Source organism: Chionomys nivalis, chromosome 5 (assembly GCF_950005125.1).
Source record: "Chionomys nivalis chromosome 5, mChiNiv1.1, whole genome shotgun sequence".
Taxonomy (NCBI): Eukaryota; Metazoa; Chordata; class Mammalia; order Rodentia; family Cricetidae; genus Chionomys; species Chionomys nivalis.
Genome location: NC_080090.1, coordinates 50,726,282 through 50,752,956, shown reverse-complemented (window position 1 = coordinate 50,752,956; position 26,675 = coordinate 50,726,282). Strand labels below are relative to the sequence as shown.

Sequence of the window (26,675 nt, the reverse complement as noted above, 5' to 3'; positions counted from 1 at the left end):
TAAGAAAGCAAACACTTGGATCTCCGTCCCTTGTTGTCCTGCAACCATCCACCCTGTAGGCAGGATCTGAGTCTTACACGAGGGACCCTTTTGCAGGTTTTCTCCTGAATAAGGACCATGTTGTCTTAAATTTGGTCAGTCCTTTGTCTCTTCTCTATATACATCTTATTTATTTATGTGAAGTAGCACTTCCAACATTGACAATTATAAACACAAAAATATCAGTCAGCCTTGAAAAATGCTGATGACACTCTGTTTTAAAATATATATTTGACCACCACCCATCACATTAGTGTGAATTTGAATTTCCTTTCCACTTTAACAATTGGTAAAATTATATATATATAAACATATATATGTTTATATATATAGAGAGAGAGCAATTATTTGAAAATAAATATCTTCTGAAATTATTACATATGCTTGATTTGTGTGTCTTTTTTATATACATATACACCTGGTGCTTTATAAAACTTTCACGGGCAGAGCCTAAAGGCTGAAAGTGGTTATAAAAGCCAATGTGCTGTAATATACATGGATGTGTAAAGCAAGGGAACAGAAAGAATTCTGGGAATCTTCACTATTCAGTTAGACAAGTAGACAATGACCTACTTGCCAAACATTATAATTGCCAAAATGTCGAAGTGAGAGAGTGTTTTACACCGAGGTATACTAACTACCTCACTGTCACCAGCTTTCCAGAGATCTGTACTTTTACCTCAAGTATTTCCATATCAATTGTAATGAATAATTTGGTGTGCTTTCTTAGAGAAATATGTAAATTACTGTGTAATCACAATATTGCAGCAAACAAGATAAATGCAAGAATGATCACCTAAACATCTAATTAGTTCTTCTACACAGTCAGATTTATGCTAGAGACACTAATTGCGCCTAACATTTTAATGAAGGTTTCAACACTGCATAAATAAGACTGACAAACTACAAACAATTTTCATTTATTTTCCTTTTTACCTTGCTCAAAAACAATTTGCTTTTGTAAAAGTAGCAAACACCTGCTAGGCAAGATATGTTGATGGGCGCAGTGATCCCCATTTATAGAGAGGATGGGGACGCAACAATAGATGATGGGCTTGGGGCGGGTTCAGTGTTAGGGCAAGGCTTAAAGTTTTCAAGTTTTATGTTTGAATGGGAGAACTGGGTACTAAAGTACTCTTTCATCCATTAAAATTTGACATAAAATTGAAGCTGAAAGTGAGATTTACAAAATATGATAAATTTCAGCTAATGTTTGTATCATCATTTTTTGAAATGACTGAGTTTGAAATATTTGGGTTACAGGAGCTTAAATACAGAGCTCTGTGGAGACCAATTCGGGAAAGCTGTTTTTCTGGCCTGGTTGAAGGTCTGGCATTCTGAGCTATCCTTAATACAGAAAAGTTAAACCAAACGGGCAGCTCACTCATCTGGCTAAGAGTTCAACTCTCAGGAAGGAAAGACCACCCACCCCTATGGATATGAATTCACATTAAATCATGATAAAGACAGGTGGAATAATTAACCATTTAACGAGATACTGTACTTTTCCTTCCCAGAATTCCCACTCCCTAACACTATGAGGCTGCTTGTCTACCACTTGGCTGACCTCCATGGTGGCTTAACTCAAACTTCAAGGCTTTTTTTTCCTTCTCTTTTTGACAATTTCTCCCCTCAGAGATGCTGCTGAGATTTACTGCTTGCTTGCCTTGGGGTTTTTCTTTCAAAGTCTAATAAAACTGTTTCCAACTTTCCCTTTGAGCCCATCCTTAAATTCTTTTATTAATGAAAACTATGAACCTTGACAGGGACCCCACTTTTCCTGGTAGTGGGTGACAACACTGGTACGACTCCCCAACATTCCCAGGGAAATTTTGTGACTGCTAAGGATGCTAACCTGGTTGGTCAGGAGCCTGGGGTTCTGGGGTGCTGGAGCTCACTGGTTCTGCCATTGGCTGGCTGAAGATGCTGAGGACAGTGGCTACTTCCTCTTCATTCCTGCTATTTCTTGAGGAACCACCTTTATTGGAAGAAATATTTCCATTGTATAATTCTGTTGATATTTATAAAAAGTTGTTCTGGACAGGTGGTATTAATTTTGTATATCTTTTCATTTAATTATTTAAAGCAAATGAGAGGCATTACTATGGCTTATGTTTATTTTCTTCAGATAGTTGGATGTTTTAAGAAAAGCTTTGTTGAATTTTTGTAGATCTTTACCATAAAATGCTTTGATATTTGCATGAGGACACTATAGATTTAAATTTTACAGTATGTAATAAAAAATTCCCAAACTCACATAATTTTAAAGGCATCTTATATATTTTTCTTGGATTCCATGACAAATGGATTCCATTAGAGAATTAAATTGCAATTCTTTTCAAACAAGCTCTTTCCTTCATGTCCCTCAGAAGATGGATGTGGCATTACTGCAGAAGTAGTTTGTTTACCCGCCCTTGATAAAAACACCACAAGACCTGGAAGACTGAATCTTAACATTTTGCAAAATTGTACTAACAGATTTATTCCTGACACCCTTGGGCTGGATTCAAGATAGACTAATATATACATCAAAAATCTATATAAACATGCCTCAAATCCCATCTTTAAAGGGAAAGACTAACATATGCATTGAAAATCTATATAAACACGTCTTAAATCCCATTTTCAAAGGGCTAGCGGCAGCAGCCACTTCCGTATATCTAATGCTTAAGTGTGGAAGTGTTCACATTGGAAGCTGTTTCACATCATATGCAAAACTCCAAAGGGAGAAACAGCAGTGTAACAAAAGCCTGCTTTAAAAGAAAAGACATAAATTAAATATGAAAAATGATAATAAAGTTCGATTTATGTAAACACTTGAGGCAGGAATTTCTTCAGTCATTTTTGGGTCCCTTATAGGAACAACAGCAGCAGTAATTTGAGCTTCCTTGAGCCCCAGTACAGGGAGAGAGCCCTGCATTTTTGAGCTCCCGTCTATTGAATCCAGCTTGTCTCTGTTAGGGCAGACTCTAGAGCAATACTTCTGCAGAAAATTTGATTTCCATAATCCCCACAGAACAGACATTTATATTTTAAATGAATTGGCTCATAATCCTTTGAAATTTACAACCCGCAGAGAGATCCCACTGCCCTGAATAATACGCAGCTCTGAGATAGTTCTGAATACCGTCGTACCACAGTGCGCCTCTGCCTCTTCTCTGCTGGCGCTTTTCAAGCGAGCTCTCCTGTTGCTGTTCTGCCCTGCTGATGGTTGTTGAGGGGGATTGGGTACAGAAAAGGTAGACTGGTTGGTAAATTTCCATACCAGAGAACAAAAGCCAGAACAGAAAGTACTATATTCATTCAAATACTCCAGTAAATATATTTATCACTATAATGAGAATATCATTTTGACGTAATTTGTGGCTATATAAAAGACACAACTTAGTCCTTTACAGAAAATAGGCGTTAATGCCTATTTCCACATTGGACTTTCTATAGGAATGATGAATTTTATCCAAAGAATAGAGGGCTAAAGAAGTGTGGATGATGCTATTCATGCAACATGCTATATTAAAAAACATAAAAAACTGAAACTGAGAGAAAAATCCTTTTCCTATAAAGAGGAAATGTAGCAGAATAAGGAGTTTTCTAAAGATATCTGCTGAGCTGAGATCAAACCTGGAGAAGAATTCTGAAGTATAATTTGACATTTAAATAATAATTATAGTAGCAGCTAATATTTCCTAAATCCTTCATTTCTCAGAGCAATATCATACATTTCACTGGGTTATGTCATTGACTCCTTTCAGCAACCTTCTGAGGCACCTCCTACTGGCGCAATGCTTGGCTTGTTTTATAGAGGAGGAAACCGAGGTTCCAAGGGTAAACTTTGAACGTGCTTCAGAGTCAATCACTGCTAGAACCGGGACCACATGTCTACGCTATTCATGTTCTCGTGCCATTTATTGTCTCTGTGGATGACAGTGTGTGTAGTGTGGTCATCATTCATTTCTAACTCAAATAAAATCAATTCTCCCTTTCCTTAGACACTGGAGTCAGATCAAGAAAGGCAGAAAGTTATAAAACAATTCAAAGTCAGCCTCTGGTCTCCATTTTCTAATAAATACAAGCTTCAGATCAACTTTACTTCTCTGCTAGACTTGGGCTTGCAATCTAAAATGGGACAAAAGAGAGGCTCTCTTCCTACAGAGCCATTTCTTACATCAATGAGAGAAAATAAAGAGCACAGAAAATAAAGTTCCTGCAAACAGAAACAGAAATTATTGTAAGAAAACTTAAAATAAACATGGAGTTTACAAAATACAATATTAATGAGATACTATTTTACTTTGGCATCTTTATCAGAAAGCAAAACCAGGACACCATAGCTATTTGAAATAGGAGAATGAACAAAAGGACAGGGAAGATGAAATAACGCATGTACAATCCTTCCAAATATATTTCAACACCCACCACCCATTTCATATTAAAATGGTCCTTTTCTGGACCTAGCCCTGTCCTGAATACGGCTTGATTATCACAATAAGAACACCTCTCAATTTTCCACTGGTTCTTACTGTCTACATGACTCTTGCTTACCAGGAACAGGCGTGGTTGGCTTCATTTGGTGAGCATTTCCTTTCTCTCCTTGCTGCTCAGACTCAGGTATCTGCAAGGCGGGCACTTGTGGGGTGTTAACATGCTTCTCTACTGTAGGCTGATGGCACAATTGGCTATTTTTGTACCCAATGGATCTAACTGACTGTAAGGAAAATGAATCAATATGTATGTTTAAAAATAAAGGAATTACTTTTAATTCCTATAAAAATCTATACAGGAAAAAAACTTGGACAAATATGTGAGAAAAAAACAGAGTAACTGCAGCAAAAAAAATGATAGGAAGGAAAATTAGAGAAAAGTAGAAATGGAGGAGAAAAATAACATGAGAGGGAATAGCAGGCAAGCAGGTCTCCCAGACACAAAAATCAAAATTGCAACAGATAGAGATGAGTAAGATTCATCCTACATGTCAGAGATGTGAAGGACGTTCAAAATAAAAAGCAGACCATTTGAGAATCCGTGTTGTATGGGTACTGGTCTACATCCAACATTTCTTTTGACAGAGAAGGCAAATATGTTCATATATATTTGCTTGTAAAAAATATGTTCATATATATTTGCTTGTAAAAAATATGTTCATATATATTTGCTTGTAAAAAATATGTTCATATATATTTGCTTGTAAAAAATATGTTCATATATATTTGCTTGTAAAAAATATGTTCATATATATTTGCTTGTAAAAAATATGTTCATATATATTTGCTTGTAAAAAATATGTTCATATATATTTGCTTGTAAAAACACGTTTAATGAAAAGATTTCTCAAAAATTTTAATTATGTTGACATGACAGAAAAGAAACAACTTTGAAATTTTTTAAGATCCAAAATTCCTGCTGCAAATTTATGTAAGCCTACTTTGGGCACACACAAGTCAGGTAGTTTTCTTCCCTTCCTTCCCCCAGCCCACATCTTACCATCCCCTGCCCTTGCTTGGATAAGCTCTTCGAATCTTTCACCCACCTCACTGGAGAGCCTCAGGTTATTCAGTCTGCCAGAGAGTGGAGGTGGTCCAAGGACCCTGGACCCAAAGGCAATATGGCAAACATCTTGACTTTTACTGTTCCGAATGCTGCCTGCCCCTCTGTTGATGAACTGATCTGTTTGTTAGAGAAAGTCAATCCATTAATGGGTGAAGTAACAAACATCATGCTACAATTCTTCTCAAAGTGCAGTTCAGATGTCACAGGATTTGAATCAACACCTATTCAAAATGAAACAGTGCATCGGAGGCACAGAATCTACAGGGTGTTTCTGATAAGGCAAGATAGCAAAGGATAAGGGAGTTTTAGCAGCTGGGAAGTAGCTGGCACTCCTGACTTCCCACTTCCCAAGCTCACTCATTCAGCCCTGAAGAGAAGCTGCAAGGAAGTAAATTAGCTGTATGCCAAGAAGGAAACATTCGCCATCCTCCAAGTAACCCCTGTTTGTTACTTCCTGCTGAAAACCTTCAGGATTACATGGCTGCCCATCATATTTAGAATATGCTTTTAGCATTTTAAGGCTTCCCATAAGACTCCAGTCTCTCCTTCCAGTGGGTTTGATCTCTGCCTCTAGCCTTAACTTGAGCACTTCCTTCTGGTATGGCATCCTGTACTTGTTATTACAAAAGTTGCTTTAAGAGCATCTGCCTCATTCCCACTGCCCTGTGAACTCTGTGTGGAATCACATTCCACTAGAGCAAGCACTGTATCAGCCACTTGTGTGATTGATAATCTCCAGGAAAATGCCCGAGAAAGCACACAATTTTTGTTTAGTTGTGTAAATTTAATTTTACTTAAATTGCTGACCTAAAAAGAAAATATTATATATTTTGTTATTCTCTTAATATTTTTTATTTAAATTATATCTCTAAAATATTTTTATTATCTTTTAAAAATGTGTACGTAGTATTTCTCAAATAATTGTGAGTATACAAATTACTCTAGGTTCTTCTGTGGCTGTTTCAGTGTTCCATATCATTCTTTCTCCAAAAAGCAGCCAGAGGTCTTACAGGAAGGGAAGGGTACTGACTCCTTCAGTCACTTCATTTTGGCTGCTCAGTTGCTTGCCAGTTGCTCTCAGCCCTCATTACCTGTGAACACCTGCCTTGACATCTCCTTGGTCTTATACCTTTGTTTGCTACTCTCTCTAGACTCTAGCTTTCTCAGTTCTTCCTGAGGCATTGCTGCATTTCATCCCTAGGGTGAGGAGGCATGTCCTTCCTCTCTGTCTTTATGTTTTAGATATCACTTCTTCAGTCATGTCTCTGGATCTTCCTCAGGAGGGTAATTTCCCTCATCACAGAATTTGCTGGAAATTCACCTTTCTGCATCTGGATAGCATTCCGGGTAGTGTGTGTTCTAACAGATGCAAAGTCAGTGGTGGCTTGCTTTTGACATCTTGCTATAGAGTGGGCATCTAATACATTTTTGCTAAGGAAAATGAATTCATCATACAAAGGGTACAAAGAGTACAAAGGGAAGCTGGATTAAAACTCTCAGATAGTTCTAATTATGATTAGAATTAAAAGAAAAAAATAAGACCCACCTGGGGTTTACATGCCAACCCCCAAGGAGGATGTGAGGATTAGCAGTGGGCCTGAGTGGTGAGGGCAGGGCTCTTACGACAACCTCCCACCTATTGTGTGACATGCATACTTCCTACTATCAAACAGACATTATGTGTGCATATATAGTTTTCCATCCATTTATAAATATCCACTTGAATCAACAGAACATAGTTTCTCATTCTAGGCTATATGTAAAATTCATTACAGATTTGTATATGGATTTTATATACAATAAATACACAAATATATTTTTATATATAAAATATACAAAATATATAAAAATGTCATTTGTATTTTTGATGGTCAAGTAGAACACATCCTAGAAGAACCATTGTTTTCTAAGGTCGGCTTCCCTGAGGAAATGGCTGCTGCAGAGTACGGAGAAGCTCAGTGGGGTACAGTGTGGGCCTCTGGATCTGCACTCTCACGGCCCCTTCCCTGCCCTGAGGACTGCCCAGTCACAAGTTCCTCTTTCTTTCCAACAACACATCACAAGGCAATTTCCTTCTTATGCTTTCTCCTCATACTCTTCATCGAAGTTCAGTTTCATTCTGACCAGTTTAAGTTCTTTTCAGTGAAAGACCATTTATTTCTATTCTATGGACCTGTCTGCCAAGCCTAGTTTGGTAAATGGGAGACAACGACTTAATTTCACCAAAGTTATGGATGCAATGTAAGAGTAAAACAAGGATTGGGGAGTTTAGCAATCACACTGACAAATCTCCAGCTACAATAAAAAAAATGAACATATTAACTATTCATACTTATACTTTTTCATTTAAATTTTTTCATTTTTTGAGAATTTTTAATGTGAGCACTATATTTATATTATTTTAACACCGCCTTCCTTCTCCAACTCCATGGCTCAAACCCACTTCCATTCAAATTCATGATCCCTTCAATTATTGTTGTATATATACACACTTACGCAGGTGCACATGCATACACAAACAAGACCTATTGAGTCTACTTAGTACGGCATGCGTTTAGGCCTGATACTTGGGATTAGATAACTCCCCAGGGAGCTTGTCCCTGGAGAAAACCGATTCTCTCTCTCGGCAGCCACTGACTGTGTGTAGCTCTTTATGTAGGAATGGGACTCAGTGGAGTTCCCCCAGCCACAGTGGCATGTCAATTGCTGTTGCCAGTCTTCCTATGCAACCGTATTGTTGAAAATTCATGGGTATGGGTATAGCTTCTTCATCATATCTAGAAGACATTGTCTAACAGCAGGGCAACCTGGTCCTGTGGCAATTGCGAGCCCCTGCGCCCCAATGCTTCATGAGTCTTAGGTGTAGGGGATGTTACAGATTTATCAATTTGGGGTAGCACCTCGTGGCCATTTACTCTTTGCATTTTCACCAATTGTGGGTCTCTAATATTCTCTACCTGATACAAAAATAAGCTTCTTTGATGATGAATGAGTGATACACTTATCTGTTGGCATAAGAATAAGTATTATTAGAATACAACTTGGAAATTTTATTAGTTTAGAGAAACGGCAGTAGTGCTTCTCTAGGTAGCTGGCTAGGTTTGCAGTAATCAGGCATAAATTCACTCCAATTGAGAGAACCTTAAATGCAATTAGAAAGCTGTTGATTATCCCTAAAATATTTACCACTATTTTACTGTTGGGGATATCTTGCCAGGCTAGTCATTTTAGTTCATAGGTTATACAGCCAGGCAGGTCTATCGATTACTTTTCTCTCTGGAAAGCTTTTACAGCACCCTCTGATACTATGAGGCCTAGTCATTAGGGGAAACTGTCAAGTGAGTTCTAGCTTGAATCCTCCAAATCCTGTGTCTGAAGAGTGTGATGTCTGCAGTAATAAGCCCCCAGTTAAGGGCGATGGCAATGGACTATCTTGTTCTGGAGTCTCCTGTACTCTCCCATAACCAATGAATGACTCAGAAGAAGGTTTCTCATGCTTGGTACGGTGTATTTTGTTAGATAGTCTCTGGCTCACGTTGAGAGCATTATCACCTCAAGTAGTGCAACTTCATTTAAATTCTGTACACTACACACATACACACACACACACAAAGGCAAAGGCACATATGGTATTTTAAAGTATGCTTTAAAAATAATGTTTCTCGATGGCTTTTTCAAATATCATTAGTTTTACTATCTATCCTCTGTCCCTCTCTTTGTATATAAACCTCCCTCTCTGCTCCCAGTTAAAGTGACTCCCCCCTTTCTTCAGAGAACTCATGTTCTTAAAGGAGTCTTTTACTCAGTGATGGACACGAAGTGATTATTAAAGATACAGCTAAACTTGAGATGCTGTCATCTTAAATCACAGAAAGTTAGTGTTATGGGTAGCCTGCCAGAGATGACTACTCAGACATAGTTTATAGCCAAATGACAGTCTTTATTCCACCTGGCTGGGACTACACCCAAGTGTTGGGGGGTCTAGGTGTGGCCATGAGTATTGAGAACATGGGCCTTTTAAAGGCAGAAACCACGTCCTGGCATCTCACTTGGCAGCTGTGTGGGCGGTGGGGGGGGGACTGGGCGGTGAGGGGGGCTGGGCGGGTGGGGGGGGAGGATACTTCCCAGAAGCAAGCAGTTTGAAGCAAGCAATTTTAAAAGAAGCCAAGGCAAGCAGTTAGCTGGGTGGTGTTCTGTACAAACAGGCAGTTTAATACAAGCTGAGAAAAATCAGCTAGGACATCCTGACCTTGGGTTTCTAGAATAGAGCTGGATCATTTTCCATGGGGTTCTCCATCGAGAATATCAAATTCCAGTTAAACCTGAAATGGCCTCAGCAACAATACAAAATGGAGGAGCCTCTGTACTGTCTTGTCCTGTTACTGTATAATATTCTAGATCTCAGAAGAAGACTTATTATAAGGCTTCATTATAGAATAATCTATCACAGTATATTTAAATTTAAGTTTGTTTTAAAAAATTACATTTGGCCGGGCGGTGGTGGCGCACGCCTTTAATCCCAGCACTCGGGAGGCAGAGGCAGGCGGATCTCTGTGAGTTCGAGGCCAGCCTGGTCTACAAGAGCTAGTTCCAGGACAGGAACCAAAAAGCTACGGAGAAACCCTGTCTCGAAAAATCAAAAAAAAAAATTACATTTGTACCTATAAAGGGTACAAATACACCATAATTTAAGATATTTTTAAGCTTGATACCACAACGAACATACCAGTTTTGTAAATTTTTTTTGTCCAAATAATTCACTGCTTAGAATCATATTAACTGTCAAAGATAATTCTCCTTTAATGTGCATTATGCTACATATTTGTTAGGATAGGTTCCTAATTTAAATCTACAAGGCAAAGTAATTTAGGTTTTTAGTTTCTAAAATAAAAAGTAGAAGGAACAAAGCGTCTTTAACAAGAAAAATCTCCATAGAAGGAAGCCATAAGCAGAAATACATGTGCTTTGAATTTTAAAAGTAGCTATTTTAAAAACTGATTATCAATCTGCATAAAGCAAGGTTAAATATCAAGATCAGATTAAAATCATGCTGGAGGCGTTTCATTTGCTTGAGTTTGTGGAAAGTGAACTTCGTATAAGTCAGGGATTTAGCATTAATTATTTTGCTATTTTACGAAGGGGTGCATGCCTTTGTGGTTAGACTGTACAACCTGAGGGTGTACTCTCTAATTGTATTTTAGAGAAAATAAACATTCATTTTGTTTTTGTCTCAGGATACAATGTTCTAATTATTATAGTCATTTAAGCTTGCAAGATTTTCAGAGCTTAACCAGACAGACCTTGTGCTTTTCAGCTCTCAGCACTGAGGGCCAGGTCTATCATTTCACAGTCAACTCAGAATGAAATCTGGAGCCCGGGTCCAGAGTTTGGGTTAATTTTTATTTTAGCACATTGTGTTGTTTTATAGTATGTAACGAAACATGAGCAAAGGCTTATTCTAGTATGGTGGAGAATGCATCTGACCTTTCTAAGCCTTATTTCTTCATTTATAAGTTTGGGGAAACCACATACTTAAGTCACGGCATTTTCTGTTAAGATTAAATGAAACTACACATGTTGCAAACTTCATGTGTTGCCTTGGAAGGAGTAGCTGCTCGGTAGACTGCTAGTACCTTCCATCTTGAATAGCACTCAAAGCTTACACAATCTATTTCCTGTTATTTATTCCGTTCTTCATCCATTCTTTAGTCCTGGTGAGATGCTAACCCTGTTTAGCCATGAGTGAGACAGGAATAAGACAGAATGCTATCTCATTCAGTGAGCTTATAGTCTCAATAAATTAATAAACAATTCAACAATTATGATTATAGTAAGGGGTTACAAAGGAAAAATATAAAGGGTTTTAACTGCTCAGTTGGGGTTGGTATTCAATCTTTGGGTTCAAGGGAATCTCTTTGAGACCTAAAGGATGACGGATACCTACACAGTTCTAAGTCCTTCTCTATGTGTGATACTCTTATTCTATCTCCATAGAAGAAACTAAGCTATGCTCAGAGTTTGAGTGGTGGGCGCGCGCGGGGGGGGGGAGGGGGGCTCAAAAACCATGTTTCTATTCATTTACCCCTCCCTTTTAAATTATACACAATGTTGTTTAACGATGGGTCAGTTAAATCCATCTAACGAAAAACATTTGTTATTATCTCAAAAATGGATGATTAATGATCATATTGATAGGTACCAAAACTTCATAAATATTATAATCCAACACATGTCAAGGGAATTAATGAGGTCTATGAGGAACTAAGCAGCTAACGTATGACTTTAATGTCCTATTTCAAAGGGAGAAAAGCTAGGGGAGAGATTAGGAGAAGGACAAACTGAAGTGGCTTTAAAGTCTGGTAAGTAAGGAATTCCAAAAGGCACTTGTGGGATGTGGGGTAAGCAGATAAATACTTTGCCCAGTGCAAAGTATTCAATCCAGTGATGTTCTTAGACCCTTGGAGAACTGTTGGTCTACCAGCCATGGGGGTATGATGAAAAGAAAAGCAGACAGGTAAATGCCTCAAGCAGAAAGACCCTGGGAGACTACGATCTAACTTCAACTTTTGCAAATAATTAAAATCAGGATGTAGTCTTACCTCATTAATTCAGAAAGTTTATGACACTTTTGAAATGCAACAATATTAAAAACCACAATTAGATTGCATCTTTCTGTGCTGAACTGGAGTAGGACCTTACACAGTTTGTGTATGAAGCTGGGCCAGATCCATGAGATACAAGGCCGTATACAAGATACTAGGTGTCTCCACAAGGTCTTGATTTATTGAAGGGCAAGCACTAGCCTAGCTTTTGTTCCTTAGGCTTAGGAAAATGGTTTTACTTTGAGAAAGTTTTCCATTCTGAATAGCAAGCACCGTTTATTTGGTCCAGGATTTGGGTTGGAATTAGGGCATTTCCACATAAATACAGCAAACTTGTGGAAGACAGTTTTCAAATTGAGTTTCAGTGTTGGGAACACACTGACAGATCACTAAATGTTAACTTTGATTATGAGCATGATGAGTTGTTGGTAAATATCCACAGTGTTTAAATCATCTGGTTAGCATCATTTTATTCATTCATTTGATCATTCAGTCAACAATTGTTTCCTCTGGTTCTTGTAAGTTCTAAGTATTAAGGTGCTAAGTACTAAGTTAGGTGGTAGGGAATACAGCCATAAAGGGATCTCTGTAATGTCCCCCAGCAGCACCTGTCTGTCTGTCTGTCTGTCTGTCTATCTATCTATCTATCTATCTATCTATCTATCTATCTATCTATCTATCTATCTATCTACCATCTCTCTATCCATGTGTGTGTGAGTGAATATAGGTGTGCCCACATATAGTGTGCCCGTGGAAGTCAGAGAACAACCTGTAGAAGCCAGTTCTCTCCTTCTACCATGTGAAGTTCAGGGAAAGAACTCAGGTTATCAGGCCTGGGTAGCATGTATCTTTCTTTATTGAGCCATCTTGCTAGTCCATGATATTTATAGGTTTTGGGGAAAATAACTAATAAAAGTGAACAAAAAATACCAGCTGGTGATAAATGCACAAACAGTAAGACAAAGCAATGTAGCAGGATCGGAGCCTTGGGGGTAACTGGAGAACACTGATGCATATAGAGAGCAGTCATTAGTTACAGTGCATCTGAAAATATTCATAAAAGCCAGAAACTCGAAACAACTTAGATGTTTCTCAACAGGATAATGGAAAAAGAAATGTTGTACACATTTCCACAATGGAGTATTATGTTAAAAAATGACACCATGAAATCTGCAGGCAAATGGATGGAACTAGGAAAATTCATCCTAAATGAGGCATCTTGGACTCAGAAAGATGAATATAGTCACTTATATGTGGATATTAGCTATGCAGTCAATGATAGTCAAGCTACAATCCATAGAACCACAGAAGGCAAGTAAAAAGGGACTAGAAGGAAAGATATCTCTCATTAAGAAAGGGAGACAGAATAGATAGTTGTGCATGGATATGGGGGTGGAGGCCGGAACTGGAAGATTGAGTGGGGGTGGAGAGGATTGAGGGAGAGAATATATGGAGAGGTGGCAAAAATTAAGGGACATTTGAAGTGTAGTATGGAAATGTAACACAGTAGGAACTTCCTAATATATAGATACACACACACATACACACACACACACACAAAGGTGATCTAAGTGAAATTGCCAAATAACGGGGGTGACAGTCCCAACTGACCATCTCTTGTCACCAAAGCTTCCAGTGCTGGGCTTGGGTTACATCTAATTGAGTTGTTGGCCAAAGAGGCCCCATGGAAATCCCAAAAATAACCTATGTTGTTGCCAAGACTATAGGTTGCTATCCACAAACTGATACTAGGACCCCATTGCTGAAGACACCATTCACATAACTCACTGAAGATGGAGATGCCAAGCTGGTACTTACATGTAGGCTTCGTTCACCTCTACATTACAGTGTATCTGTTACAGGAATATGTTCCATATGCTCTCAAAACAAACACCAAGCCAGCCATAAACCTTTTATCTACAATGGTGTACTGCCTGCAGGACAGCTAGAGTAATGGTGGCACAGAGCGGTGGGAGTTACAACCAATAACTGATCTGACTTAAGACCCGCTCGTGAGATGAAACCATACCTGACACTGCCTGGGTTCCCAGGAACCTGAGACTTGAGAGCCCAGGGACCTAAAGCAAAACCAAACAATACTGGTCTAAAAAAAAAAAAGTACTGACAAAATGACTCCTAATGATATTCTGCTATACTCAATAGATCAATGCCTTGTTCCGCCATCAGCGGCAAAGCTTCCTCCTGCAGCAGATGGGAACAAATGCAGAGACCCACAGCCTGACATTACACAGAGTAAGAGACCTGGAAACACTCACCCCTAAATGGGCTGTCTCCATCAACTCTCTCCCCTGAGAACTCAGGGAACCCTGGGGAAAAGAAGGACGACAGTGTAAAAGTGGGGATGGAGGACACCGAGAAAAGAAGGCCTTTTAAACCAATATAAGCAAAGGTCATACGAATTTAACAACCGCTGAAGCAGCAGACCCAGGGTGTGCACAGATCTGCACCAGGTCCTCTGATTATGTATTACGGCATCCGTTTAGTGTTTCTATGGGATTACTAAGTGAATGAACAAGTGTGCTGTGAGAACTTCTTCAGCCAATGGCCTTGGAGATGCTGGACCACTTTAGGCATGACCTTGGGTACTACAAAAACAGATGTAAAAACAGGCACAGTCTTTCTCTTGGCTGCTGGATTCTGCTCCTGTTTTCCACGTGTGCAGAGAGAGGACTGTTGTTCTGTGAGTCTACCCTAAATAAAAAACCTCTTATTATACTCCATTCTGAGCTACTGTGGGACTACTTTATTGTAATTCTCTATATTTGTGCTCAAGATTAGTGTGAGCTTACTCACACTAATAATAATAGTAATAGAGTAAATACTTGTGAGCTATTATTTATAGGCAATTTACATTGGTATGAACTCTTATATATTGATATAAATTCTAATTATATTTGTTATATTGAATATGCTCCTATTTCTGTTTATATTTGTATATCTATGAAAAGTTATTTTGTCATATTTTATGCATATATGTTTCTACCTCTGCTTAAGACATTTTGTATGTTAATAAAATTTTAATATATATTTATCATACTGCACTATACATTTCCACCTCTGGTCAAGATACTTATACATTGTTTACATTTTGAGGTCATTGTCCTCATTTGCTGTACAGTTGTTTAAAGATTGTCTAATATTCTAATATATAAAACCTTAGTCTTTAAGTTATATAGATATTAAAATTACAGGTCAATAGTCACTCATGTTTGTCATACTTAATAGTTAGACTATTTCGTGCCCATCAACGTAAGCCCCTGTGTATAGCAGAGCTAACTTCGGCTACCCTAACATTTTTGCTGTACACGCCATGTAGTCGCCTGAGTGTACAGTGGGAAGAGGCTTACAGTCTGATCTGTGGCCAAATCCTCTAGCCCACCGAATCTTGTTGATCTTTTTAAGTTTGCTCTGTTTTGATTATCTTGTTTCCGAGTATGTACATTATAAGGGTACATGTTTTATGAATATCTCATAAAGAGACCTCTGACTTCTGTATGTGTGTCACAACCTCAAAGGCACAAGGAAGACCTTCAAATAGATAAGGATAGCTCCCTAAAAGCAGGAGGGGTAGGATGCTTAGAACTTTCCTAGGGAAGCTTAGAAGCAATACTCCTAGGAGAAGGCTTAAATGTTTCATAAGAAAATTTCCATCAATCCAATATCCCCAAATTGTACAAATATATATATATTTTTGGTTTTTCAAGACAGGGTTTCTCTGTGGTTTTGGAGCCTGTCCTGGAACTAGCTCTTGTAGACCAGGCTGGTCTCGAACTCACAGAGATCTGCCTGCCTCTGCCTCCCAAGTGCTGGGATTAAAGGCGTGCGCCACCACCGCCCGGCCAAATTGTACAAATATTAAAAGCTCCGCAAGCAAGCAACACACGGAGACTAAAACCAAAAGTGGCACTGTGGCTGTCATGTGGTTCAGCTTTGCTGGGTCTTGGTCACGCAGCTGTGCTGGCTTTATGAGTTCTGCCATTCCCGTCAGAAATGACTGTCCCAGGAGAGGGAAAATCAGTTTTCTCCAGTGCAGAGACACTGGGTCTATCAACCTCTCCAGGACAGGCCTCATCCTTAGATGTAGCTGACCAATTAATGGGCTCCACAGTTTGTTTGTTTGTTTTCATTTTTTTTTTGTTGTTTTTTTTTTTTTTTTTTTTTTTTTTTTGAGATAGGATTTTGCTGCCCTGCTGCCCTGGCTGTCCTGGAAGTCACTTTGCAGACCAGACGAACCATAAACTCACAGAGATCCACCTAGCTCCGGCTCCTGAGTGCTGGGATTAAAGGTGTGCACCACCACCTCCTGGTCAGTTTGTTTGTTTGTTTTTTTTTTTTTTGTGTGTGTGTGCTTTTATTTGGTTACACTTTAGTGTTTCTTTTTTTTGGGGGGGAGGGGTTGTTGTCGTGGTTGGGTTTTTGCTTGTTTTTTGAGAAAACTTAAAAGTTGGGTGGGTAGGGTAGAGGAGACGTTATTGAGTAACTTGGGGGAGGGGAAGAATATGATCAAAATATATTTAAATTTGAAAATTATTTAAAATAATAATAATAAAACGATGTAGTTTAAAATTCACAATGAGGAATAACTAGATATTTTTATATAACAAATAAAAAGTAGCTCAATATTTACTAGATTTTATAATTTGCCAATAAATTTTAATTTCTTTGTAATTCTATATAAACCAACAACTTTTTCAAGATATCCAACATACATTAACTATTATGTATTTGCATACACATTTTTTTGAGTCAGGGTCTTGCTACGTAGCCAAGGCTGCACTCAAATTTAAAGTCCTGTCTCAGCCTCCTGAGTGCTCGGATCCCAAGTGTGCCATCATATTCCAGCTTCCATTATATCTTATTTGTGAAAATATCAGTATTTGGTAGAGAAATATATTTTAATTCTATATCAATTCTAAAGAAATTTTAAGACTCGCAATGTAGAAAGAAGGATTTACAAATGTTCAGTTATTGGTCTAACATAATATATTATTAATATAAATCATTGATATAATTAGAAAATTAAAACTCTCTAATAAAATGTGTCTTGAGAAAGCAGGCTTCTCCTCCTGCCCATGTCTGCATTAGTTCTGCTTCCAGAGTAGCCATGAAGCTTATTTAAAGCTTCTGTATGTGTCCTACCTAGGTCACCATGTTTTCTCTTCCAGCAAGGGGACTGCATTGCAGTCTGACCTAGGCTTCCACTGGTCACCAGCTAACAAAACTCTGTGGTCACACTCCTGACTATCGCAGGCAGAGCCATTCTTCTATGTCTCAGTATCCAGCTTTTCCCACACCATTTGTTGAAAAGATTGTCTTTTCTTCCTGTATGTTTTTGACATCTTTCTAACAAAAATCAGGTAGTTGTAGTTTTGTTGTTTTCCTTTGGTCCTTTACTCCACTCTGTTGACCTATTGACCTACTTTTGTGCAGTACCACGTTCCTTTTGTTATTATGACTCCATAGTATAATCTGAATCGGGAAAATTGATATCACCATCATTGGTCTTTTTACTTAACACTGTTTTGGCATCTGGGGTCTGTTGTTCTTTGATAATAAAAGGACTCATTTAGGATTCATTTTTTTCCCTATTCATATGAAGACTGTTACTGGACCTTTCATAAGATTTGCACTGAATCTTCAGATTGGTTTTGGCAATATAGCTATTTTCACAATATTAATTCAACTGACTCATGAATTATGGGAGGTGCCTGGGCTCTCACGACAGCATACACAAATTCACTTTCCTTTTAGATTTTTTGTTTCACAATGAAAAGTGATTTTTGATTTGAATCTTGCTTTCATAATATGGACTCCGAACAAGAAATAAAATACAGATTTAACCAGGTGGAAAGACAGTTTGCTCTTTCATCCTCTTCCTTCTTACACCCTCTCCCTCCATCCCGCCCTCTCTCTTTTGTGTTCCAGATGGATTAATTCACAAGTCTACAGCTGTGATAGGAGGTAGGGATGTCAGTTTCCTCTTATTTTTAAGAAATTGAAAACCTAGTTAGATGGCTGTTGTGAAAAGGTGGATAATAGGGAAAACCACCTTCCAATTTTTGAGTAAATTACCACTTTTGGTTTGTGTTCAGTGGGGGCACTGTATCTTATCATTAATGCTGAATGCTTCATTTCAAGAACCAGACCACATTCTCTGGTTCAATTAAACTGGGGTTCCATTAATGAAAGTAAGATTATCAGATAGCACAGCACTAATGTGCACTGGGAATTGACAAAGGGTATAGTGGGAATGTGAAGCTTTTTGGAAACACTGGCTTCTTAGAAACAGTGATTTTATTAATTCCATTCAATGCTTTTAATTAAGCTATACAGCATTCAATAAAACAGTCTAAAAATGTTAAAAACTCCAAGGTTTCTTTTTTTAGTGGTGTGAAAGTCCACAGGAAATGGTTAGTTCTCTAGAAGCCTCATTGGGATCTCTCAATATGTGCATTTATGATAAAATAGCAAAATTTACATGAATACTACATAGCCAATTATATGAGCACACAGTCATTTTCTCATGCAATTCAAATTTCATCGTGTGAGTTCACTTTCTAGAAGGCAGCAAAAACAAATAGTTCAAATAAAGACACATCTGCTGGCTTATCCACATTTACAACACTCTGCTCTTGGGTATAATCCTTAGAAATACCATTCAAACCAAACACTTGAAAAAGAGCGAAAATTATTAATATATTCTCTTTTAGTAAGCTTTAAAGTTCACATATATGAAAATCAGCTACTGAAATATATTTTCAGAAAGAGAACCACTCAGTACCATGTGTGTTCATGTCATCTTGACTATCACGCATGTGCAATGAGACTGGCCTAAAAGGCACAATCATAATGGGTTACAGTGAGTATAATTGATAGTCACAAAGAAAAAGAAATATGCACATGGATTTTGATAATTAGTAATTTTCTGTATACATGATGCAGATTGAATTGATTAATATTACATCAAAAGTCCACTTATAAATTTGCAAGAGAAATACCAATATTCTCCTCTGTAAGTTGGGCTTGAATATAGTTTATGAAAATGTTTCGGTTTAGTTGTAACACTGATGTGATTAGTATTTATTAACTCTTATTCACTTAAAGTACCTCCGAGAGCTTTAAATAAGATGACAATGATATTGTACATTCACTTGTATTTATTTTAAACACAGTTAATAAAACAACGAGTTGGTTCTCTCTATTACGATCTCTTTCATTGTTCTCCTGCTCGGTCCCTCTCCTCCCTTGACCATTCCATTCCCTCATGTTTCCATCTCCCATCCTCTTCCTTTTTCTCACCTCCTCCCAATCTCCGCCCCCGGTTTACCCAGGAGATCTCATCTAATTCCCCTTCCCAGGGTGATCCATGCATCCCTCTTAGGGTTTTCCTTGTAACCTAGCTTCCCTGGAGCTGTTGATTGTAGTCTGGTAATCCTTTGCTTTATGTCTAATATCCACTTATAGGTGAGTACCTACCATGTTTGCCTTTCTGAGTCTGGGTTCCCTTACTCAGGATGATTTTTTTTTTCTAGTTCCATCAATTTGCCTGCAAATTTCATGGTGACACTGTGAGAGAGCCACTGTGGAGTTAGGGAGAAACCTAGGGAATTCTCAAGAATCCACAAGGATGACCCCAGCTAAGATCACTAGCAATTGTGGAGAAGGCCTTCCCCTGTAATCAGATTGGTGAATACCCCAACTATCACTATAGAGCCTTCATCCAGTAACTGATGGAACCAGATGCAGAGACCAACAACCAAGCACCACGCCAAGCTTCGAGAATCTAATTGAAGAGAGGGAGGAGGGAATATATGAGCAAGGGAAACCAAAATCATGATAGAAAAATCTACAGAGACAGATGAACCAAGCTCGTGGAAACTCACGAACTCTAGACCAAGAGCTGTGTAGCTTCCATGGGACTGAACTAGGCCCTCCAAATGTGGGAGACAGTGGTGAAGCTTGGACTATCTGAGAGGCCCCTGTCAGTAGGACCAGGATCTATCCCTGGTGCATGAGGTAGCTTGTTGGAGCCCATTCCCTATGGTGGAATGTCAGACTTGGCTTTAGTGCAGTGGAGAGGGGCTTGGTCCTGTCCTACCTTAAAGTGCCAGACTTGCAGATTCCCCATGGGAGCCTTGCCTGTTGGGAGGAGTAGAGGGGGGCTGGGTGTGGGGGGGTGAGGGAGGGTCAGGAGAAGAGGTGGGAGCAAGAACTGTGGTTGGAATGCAAGATGAAATTGAAAAAAAAAAACTTGGTATCAAACTAAAAAAAACCATTCAGTTGAAAAAAACAGGGTTTAAAAAGACAATTTGTAATCATATCACCATCATGTTACACAGCTTAGTCATTCCTATTATCGAAAATTACCATACTATATTAGGTGCAGATATAGTATTTGTTATTGAAATACTCTTCCTGCATTCTGTGGCAAATCTTAAGAATAAACTGTCACCTGAAAGGTAGTGAACTTACTTTTATACTTTTATATTTTTCCATGGCTCCTTACACAAACATGGCTTGCATGAAATCTTTTTATTTCTCTTTATGTCTAGATATAGTATATATAACAAATACGTTTTCACTGTTTGCCTCATTGCTAGCAAAAAGTCCTACTCAAACTGGTGATTATGAAACAGGTAAGGTTTGCATCATACATTCTCTCTCTCTGCTGTTTTTAGTTTGGGAATGATGCAATCAAGGGCTAATAGTATAAGGTCTACTTATATATAGATATCGTTTGTACTGGAAAAAGGACAGAAGAGGTCCAGTTCTTTAGGAACGTTTAACTTGTGGCATGTGGGATGTAATGCTGATTAAGATTAACAGAGAAAATATAGGTGATAACGAGCTCATGTGATGTGGGAGTGTCATATATCAATCTGTTGATTTCATTGGTTAAGTAATAAAGAAACTGCTTGGCCCTCATAGGTTAAAACATAGGTGGGTGGAGTAAACAGAATAGAATGCTGGGAGGAAGAGGAAGTGAGTTCAGACTCGACAGCTCTGCTCTCTGGAACAGACGCCATGCTCTCCTCTCCAGAGCAGATGCGATGAAGCTCAGACCCAGGATGGACGTAGGCTAGAATCTTCCCGGTAAGCGCACCTTGGGGTGCTACACACATGAATAGAAATGGGCCAAGCAGTGTTTAAAGGAATACAATGCGTGTGTTGTTATTTCGGGTATAAAGCTAACCATGCGGGAGCCGGGCTGTGGGAAGAGGCCCGCAGCTCCCTACTACACTCATGCTTTCCGGTCCAGCAGTGGTGGCGCCCGCCTTTAATCCTAGCACTCGGGAGGTAGAGGCAGGTGGATCTCTGTGAGTTCGAGGCTAGCTTGGTCTACAAGAGCTAGTTCCAGGACAGCTTCCAAAGCTACAGAGAAACCCTGTCAAGAAAAACCAAAAAAAAATAAAATGAAAAAAAAAATTGTTCCTGTTCGACCTCCTTTCAAGCTTTGACAACTTTCTTGGCCATACTTGTCATCTGGTGAAGCCACAAATTCTGCCACCTCCCCCCTCAGCTTCTCTCAGTGCCACTGCTTTCTACTATCCCAGGTCCTGCCAGTCTGGAATACTGCTGTTAAATTCAGCTTCGTATAACGTTACCATCTCCTATTGAGGGACGAGAAACGCCCCCATGGTGTAGTTCCAACACAGCCCTTCGTCACTCAAGCCATTCCTTATATTGATCCTAGGAAAAATGGTCCAAGAATTTGCTTTCTCCTCACTAGCATACTTCCATAAATCTCTTATTAATTTATTATAAATACATATTATAAACACATGAATATGCACAGGACACTTTCAGGACCTGCTTTTCAGATGACTAGCTTCCTTTGAATTACCTCCCTGTATCTGAGTGTTACGTGACCCATATGACCTTCCCAAGGGGAGTGCTATAGTGCTCTTAATGTTGGCTGCACATAACAATTACTAGTCGAGGGGAAAATAAGAAAACGAAAACCAAATCAGATCAGCCAGCCAAATTAACCAAAAGTCTCAACGGGAGAGTCCAGTCATTGGGGAAAAAATGTTTTGTACTGTAAAATGTTTAAACTTTAAAATGTTTTAGGGGTTCGAACATATAGGGAGTTGAGTTATATTGGGTTTGATATTAAGGTATCTCATTCATTTGGTCCAACTGGTATGAGGTCAATATACAGGTGCAATACTGGAGGCCTCAGAATATTCTGTTCAGCTTACAGGTTTCGAAAAGAAAGTCTTTAGACTTTCAGACATACTCAGGCAGGACAGCACTATCCATAACTGAACTGAAGTTTCCTTTTTCAAACTGACAATGACCATCCAGTGGCTGCAGTTCCGTCACTCCTTACAGTTTCTGCAGAGAGCAGCATTGCTTGGCTTATATTTTAGTACTTGAATAAAGTAACATTTCCCACAGAGGAATAACCATTCTACAGAAAAGCATTGTTTCATGTCCCTCCCCACCCTTTCCTCTCCCCCAGAAAATCATAGTGCTGAAGTAGAAAATGTTTTGTGGGGGTCAAATGTTCACATGCCAAGTTCTTCATTTTAGCCATCAGCCTGGGCTGGCAGTGAGATAAGCAGAACTGTGGAGGAGTGAGGTTTAGCGACATCTTTAGAGGAAGACATCTGCCAGGGCATGGGCACACATATGCTTATGGGAACCTCAGTGCATACCCGATTCTGCTGATCGTAGACGGTGACCTCCAAATTTTATTTCACTTTGGCAGACTTTTGTCATGTTCAGCAGCTGTGTCACGTGAGGAACATCTGTTGCAAGTTGACAGCTTCGTGGAATCATATCTGTGGGTTCATCTGTCAAAAAGGGAATACCATATCCAATTTGAAATAAGAACACCCATGCTCCAAACATAAGCCATTTCTGATAATTGAGCAAACTCTATAATGAAACCAAGTAAGGCAAAACCATTTTAGAGTACAACTTGGAACAACTTATTCAACTTTCTGCAGTGATGTCTGTAGAAAGAACATAGCATTTCTGGGTAAGAGGGAGATTAGAAACTGCCTCTTTGTGACCCATGGAGAAGAGTCCCAACTAGTCACGATTCTTACGAACCAAAGAGCCAGCCGGGTGGTGGTGGCGCACGCCTTTAATCCCAGCACTTGGGAGGCAGAGGCAGGCGGATCTCTGCGAGTTCGAGACCAGCCTGGTCTACAAGAGCTAGTTCCAGGACAGGCTCCAAAACCACAGAGAAACCCTGTCTCGAAAAACCAAAAAAAAAAAAAAAAACAAAGAGCCAAAGAACACCTGAAGCACACAAACAATAGCAGGAAAACAGAGTAAGAAAGAAAGCTGAGGGGAGAGCTATGAAATCCTCAGCGCAGAAGTACTCAGGCCATTTACTTGTCTTGACTTAACATGGATGTCATGGGACGGGTGATCAGGAAAGGATCAAGTGGCCAGCAGAGATGTAGCCTGTAATGAGTCTTTCTCTTCCCACCAGCTCCCAAATAATGACAAGAAGACTTCTTATTAATTATGAAAGCTTGGCCTATGGCTTAGGCTTGCTTCTAACTAGCTCTTATAACTTAAGTTAACTCATTTATATCCATCTATATTGTGCCATGCGGCTCATGGCTGTTACCTCTCCTGCACATCCTGCTTGCTCTGCATCTCCTAGCTTCTTTACCTTTCTTCTCTCCTGAGCCCTCTCTGTCCCTGACGTCCTGCCTACCCTCTCCTGCCTAGCTATTGGCCATTCAGCTCTTTATTAAACCAATCAGAAGGTGCCTTGGCAAAGACACATCTCCACAGTGTAAAAATATCCATATTTCCCCCTTTTGTCTAAATAAAAAGGAAAGGTTTTAACTCTAACATAGTAAAACTATATACCATAAGAACAATTATCAAGTAAGAATTACATTCACAATGTTTAGTTCCTATGTCTTTGGCAAATTTGGAGAAAAAACTGTATTATCTATCCTATCTTAGTCCAAAGTTTTATAACTAAACCATTTTCTTTCATAATTTGTTTTTTTTTGCATTTCAAAGATGTTTATTTTTATTTTATGATATTTTTTTTTGTATTTCTTTTTTTTTATTCTTTTTTAATTAAAATTTCCAACTGCTCCCTGTTTCCCATTTCCCTCCCCCTCCTCCCACACATTGCCCCCTCCCTCCACTCCCCTCCCCCATCTCAACTCCTCTTCTCCTCCCCCCAGTCCATTCCCCCTCCCTCTCGATACTGAAGAGCAGTCCAAATTCCCTGCCCTACAGGAAGACCAAGGTCCTCCCACTTCCATCCAGGCCCAGGAAGGTGAGCATCCAAACAGGCTAAGCTCCCACAAAGCCAGTTCATGTATTAGGATCGAAACCTAGTGCCATTGTCCTTGGCTTCTCATCAGCCTTCATTGTCCACCATGTTCAGAGAGTCCAGTTTCAACCCATGCTTATTCAGTCCCAGTCCAGCTGGCCTTGGAGAGCTCCCAATAGATCAGTTCCACTGTCACAGTGGGTGGGTGCACGCCTCGTGGTCCTGATTTCCTTGCTCATGTTCTCCCTCCTTCTGCTCCTCATTTGGACCTTAAGAGCTCAGACCGTTGCTCCAATTTGGGTCTCTGTCTCTCTCTCGATCCATCGCCAGATGAAAGTTCCTGTGCCATTCTCCTTGGCCTCTCGTCAGCTCTCATTGTCCGCCACATTCAGAGAGTCCGGTTTTATCCCATGTTTTTTCAGTAGCAGTCCAGCTGGCCTTGGTGAGCTCCCAATAAATTGGCCCCACTGTCTCAGTGGTTGGGTGCACCCCTCATGGTCCTGACTTCCTTGTTCATGTTCTCTCTCCTTCTGCTTCTCATTATAACCTTGGGAGCTCAGTCCGGTGCTCCAGTGTGGGTCTCTGTCTCTATCTCCATCCATCGCTAGATGAAGGTTCTATGGCGATATGCAAGATATTCATCAGTATGATTATAGGATAGGTTCATTTCAGGTTCCCTATCCTCAGGTGCCCCAATGAACTAACTGGGGACATTGCCCTGGGCATCTGGTAGCCATTCCAAGTTCAAGTCTCTTGCCAACCCTTAGGTGGCTCCCTTACCTAAGGTATGAGTTTCCCTGCTCCCCTATCCAACCATCCTTTATCCCCAATCACCCCGATTCCCCCAGTTCCCCTCATCCTCTCCTTCACACTTTTCTCTCCCCATCACCCCTCTTCCCCATCCCACCCCACCCCCAAGATTCCAATTTTTTGCCCATCAGTCATGTCTATTTCCCATAGCTGGGAGGATATCTATATGTTTTTCCTTGGGTTTACCCTCTTGTTTAGCTTCTTTAGGATCACAAATTATAGACTCAGTGGCCCCTATCCATGGCTAGAAACCAATTATGAGTGAGTACATCCCATGTTCTTCTTTTTGGGTCTGGGTTACCTCACTCAGGATCGTATTTTCTATTTCCATCCATTTGCATGCAAAATTCGAGAAGTCATTGTTTTTTACCGCAGAATAGTACTCTAATGTGTATATATTCCACACTTTCTTCATCCATTCTTCCATTGAAGGGCATCTAGGTTGATTCCAGGTTCTGGCTATTACAAATAATGCTGCTATGAACATAGTTGGACAAATGCTTTTGTCATATGATAGGGCATCTCTTGGGTATATTCCCAAGAGTGCTATTGCTGGGTCCAGGGGTAGGTTGATCCCAATTTTTCTGAGAAACCGCCACACTGATTTCCAAAGTGGTTGCACAAGTTTGCAGTCCCACCAGCAATGGATGAGGGTACCCCTTTCTCTACAACCTCTCCAGCAAAGGCTATCCTTGGTGTTTTTGATTTTAGCCATTCTGACAGGTGTAAGATGATATCTCAAAGTTGTTTTGATTTGCATTTCTCTGATCGCTAAGGAGGTTGAGCATGACCTTAAGTATCTTTTGGCCATTTTAACTTCTTCTGTTGAGAATTCTCTGTTCAGTTCAGTGCCCCATTTTTTAATTGGGTTAATTATCCTTTTAAAGTCTAGTTTCTTGAGTTCTTTATATATTTTGGAGATCAGACCTTTGTCTGTTGCGGGGTTGGTGAAGATCTTCTCCCAGTCAGTAGGCTGCCTTTTTGTCTTAATGACAGTGTCCTTTGCTTTACAGAAGCTTCTCAGTTTCAGGAGGTCCCATTTATTCAATGTTGCCCTTAATGTCTGTGCTGCTGGGGTTATACATAGGAAGCGATCTCCAGTGCCCATATGTTGTAGGGTACTTCCCATTTTCTCTTCTATCAGGTTCAGTGTGTTCAGATTGATATTGAGGTCTTTGATCCATTTGGACTTGAGTTTTGTGCATGGTGATAGATATGGGTCTATTTTCATTCTTCTACAGGTTGACATCCAATTGTGCCAGCACCATTTGTTGAAGATGCTTTCTTTCTTCCATTGTATACTTTTAGCTCCTTTATCGAAAATCAGTTGTTCATAGGTTTGTGGGTTAAAATCCGGGTCTTCTATACGATTCCATTGGTTGACTTCTTTGTTTTTA

The 26,675-nt window shown here is 39.4% G+C and overlaps 1 protein-coding gene across 3 annotated transcripts in view; it reads right to left on the bottom strand.

Moving 5' to 3' along the window:
- Positions 1 to 26,675, bottom strand: part of Cfap20dc (CFAP20 domain containing) — a 299,498-nt gene that overhangs the window by 183,218 nt on the left and 89,605 nt on the right. For all 3 annotated transcript variants that reach the window (XM_057769705.1, XM_057769704.1, XM_057769706.1), the window contains 5 exons: positions 22,871 to 23,008; positions 5,567 to 5,703; positions 4,582 to 4,744; positions 3,175 to 3,243; positions 1,895 to 2,017 (listed from right to left, as the gene is read on the bottom strand). In XM_057769705.1, coding sequence (XP_057625688.1) covers positions 1,895 to 2,017; positions 3,175 to 3,243; positions 4,582 to 4,744; positions 5,567 to 5,703; positions 22,871 to 23,008 — 630 coding nt within the window. The remainder of the gene's footprint in view (positions 1 to 1,894; positions 2,018 to 3,174; positions 3,244 to 4,581; positions 4,745 to 5,566; positions 5,704 to 22,870; positions 23,009 to 26,675) is intronic.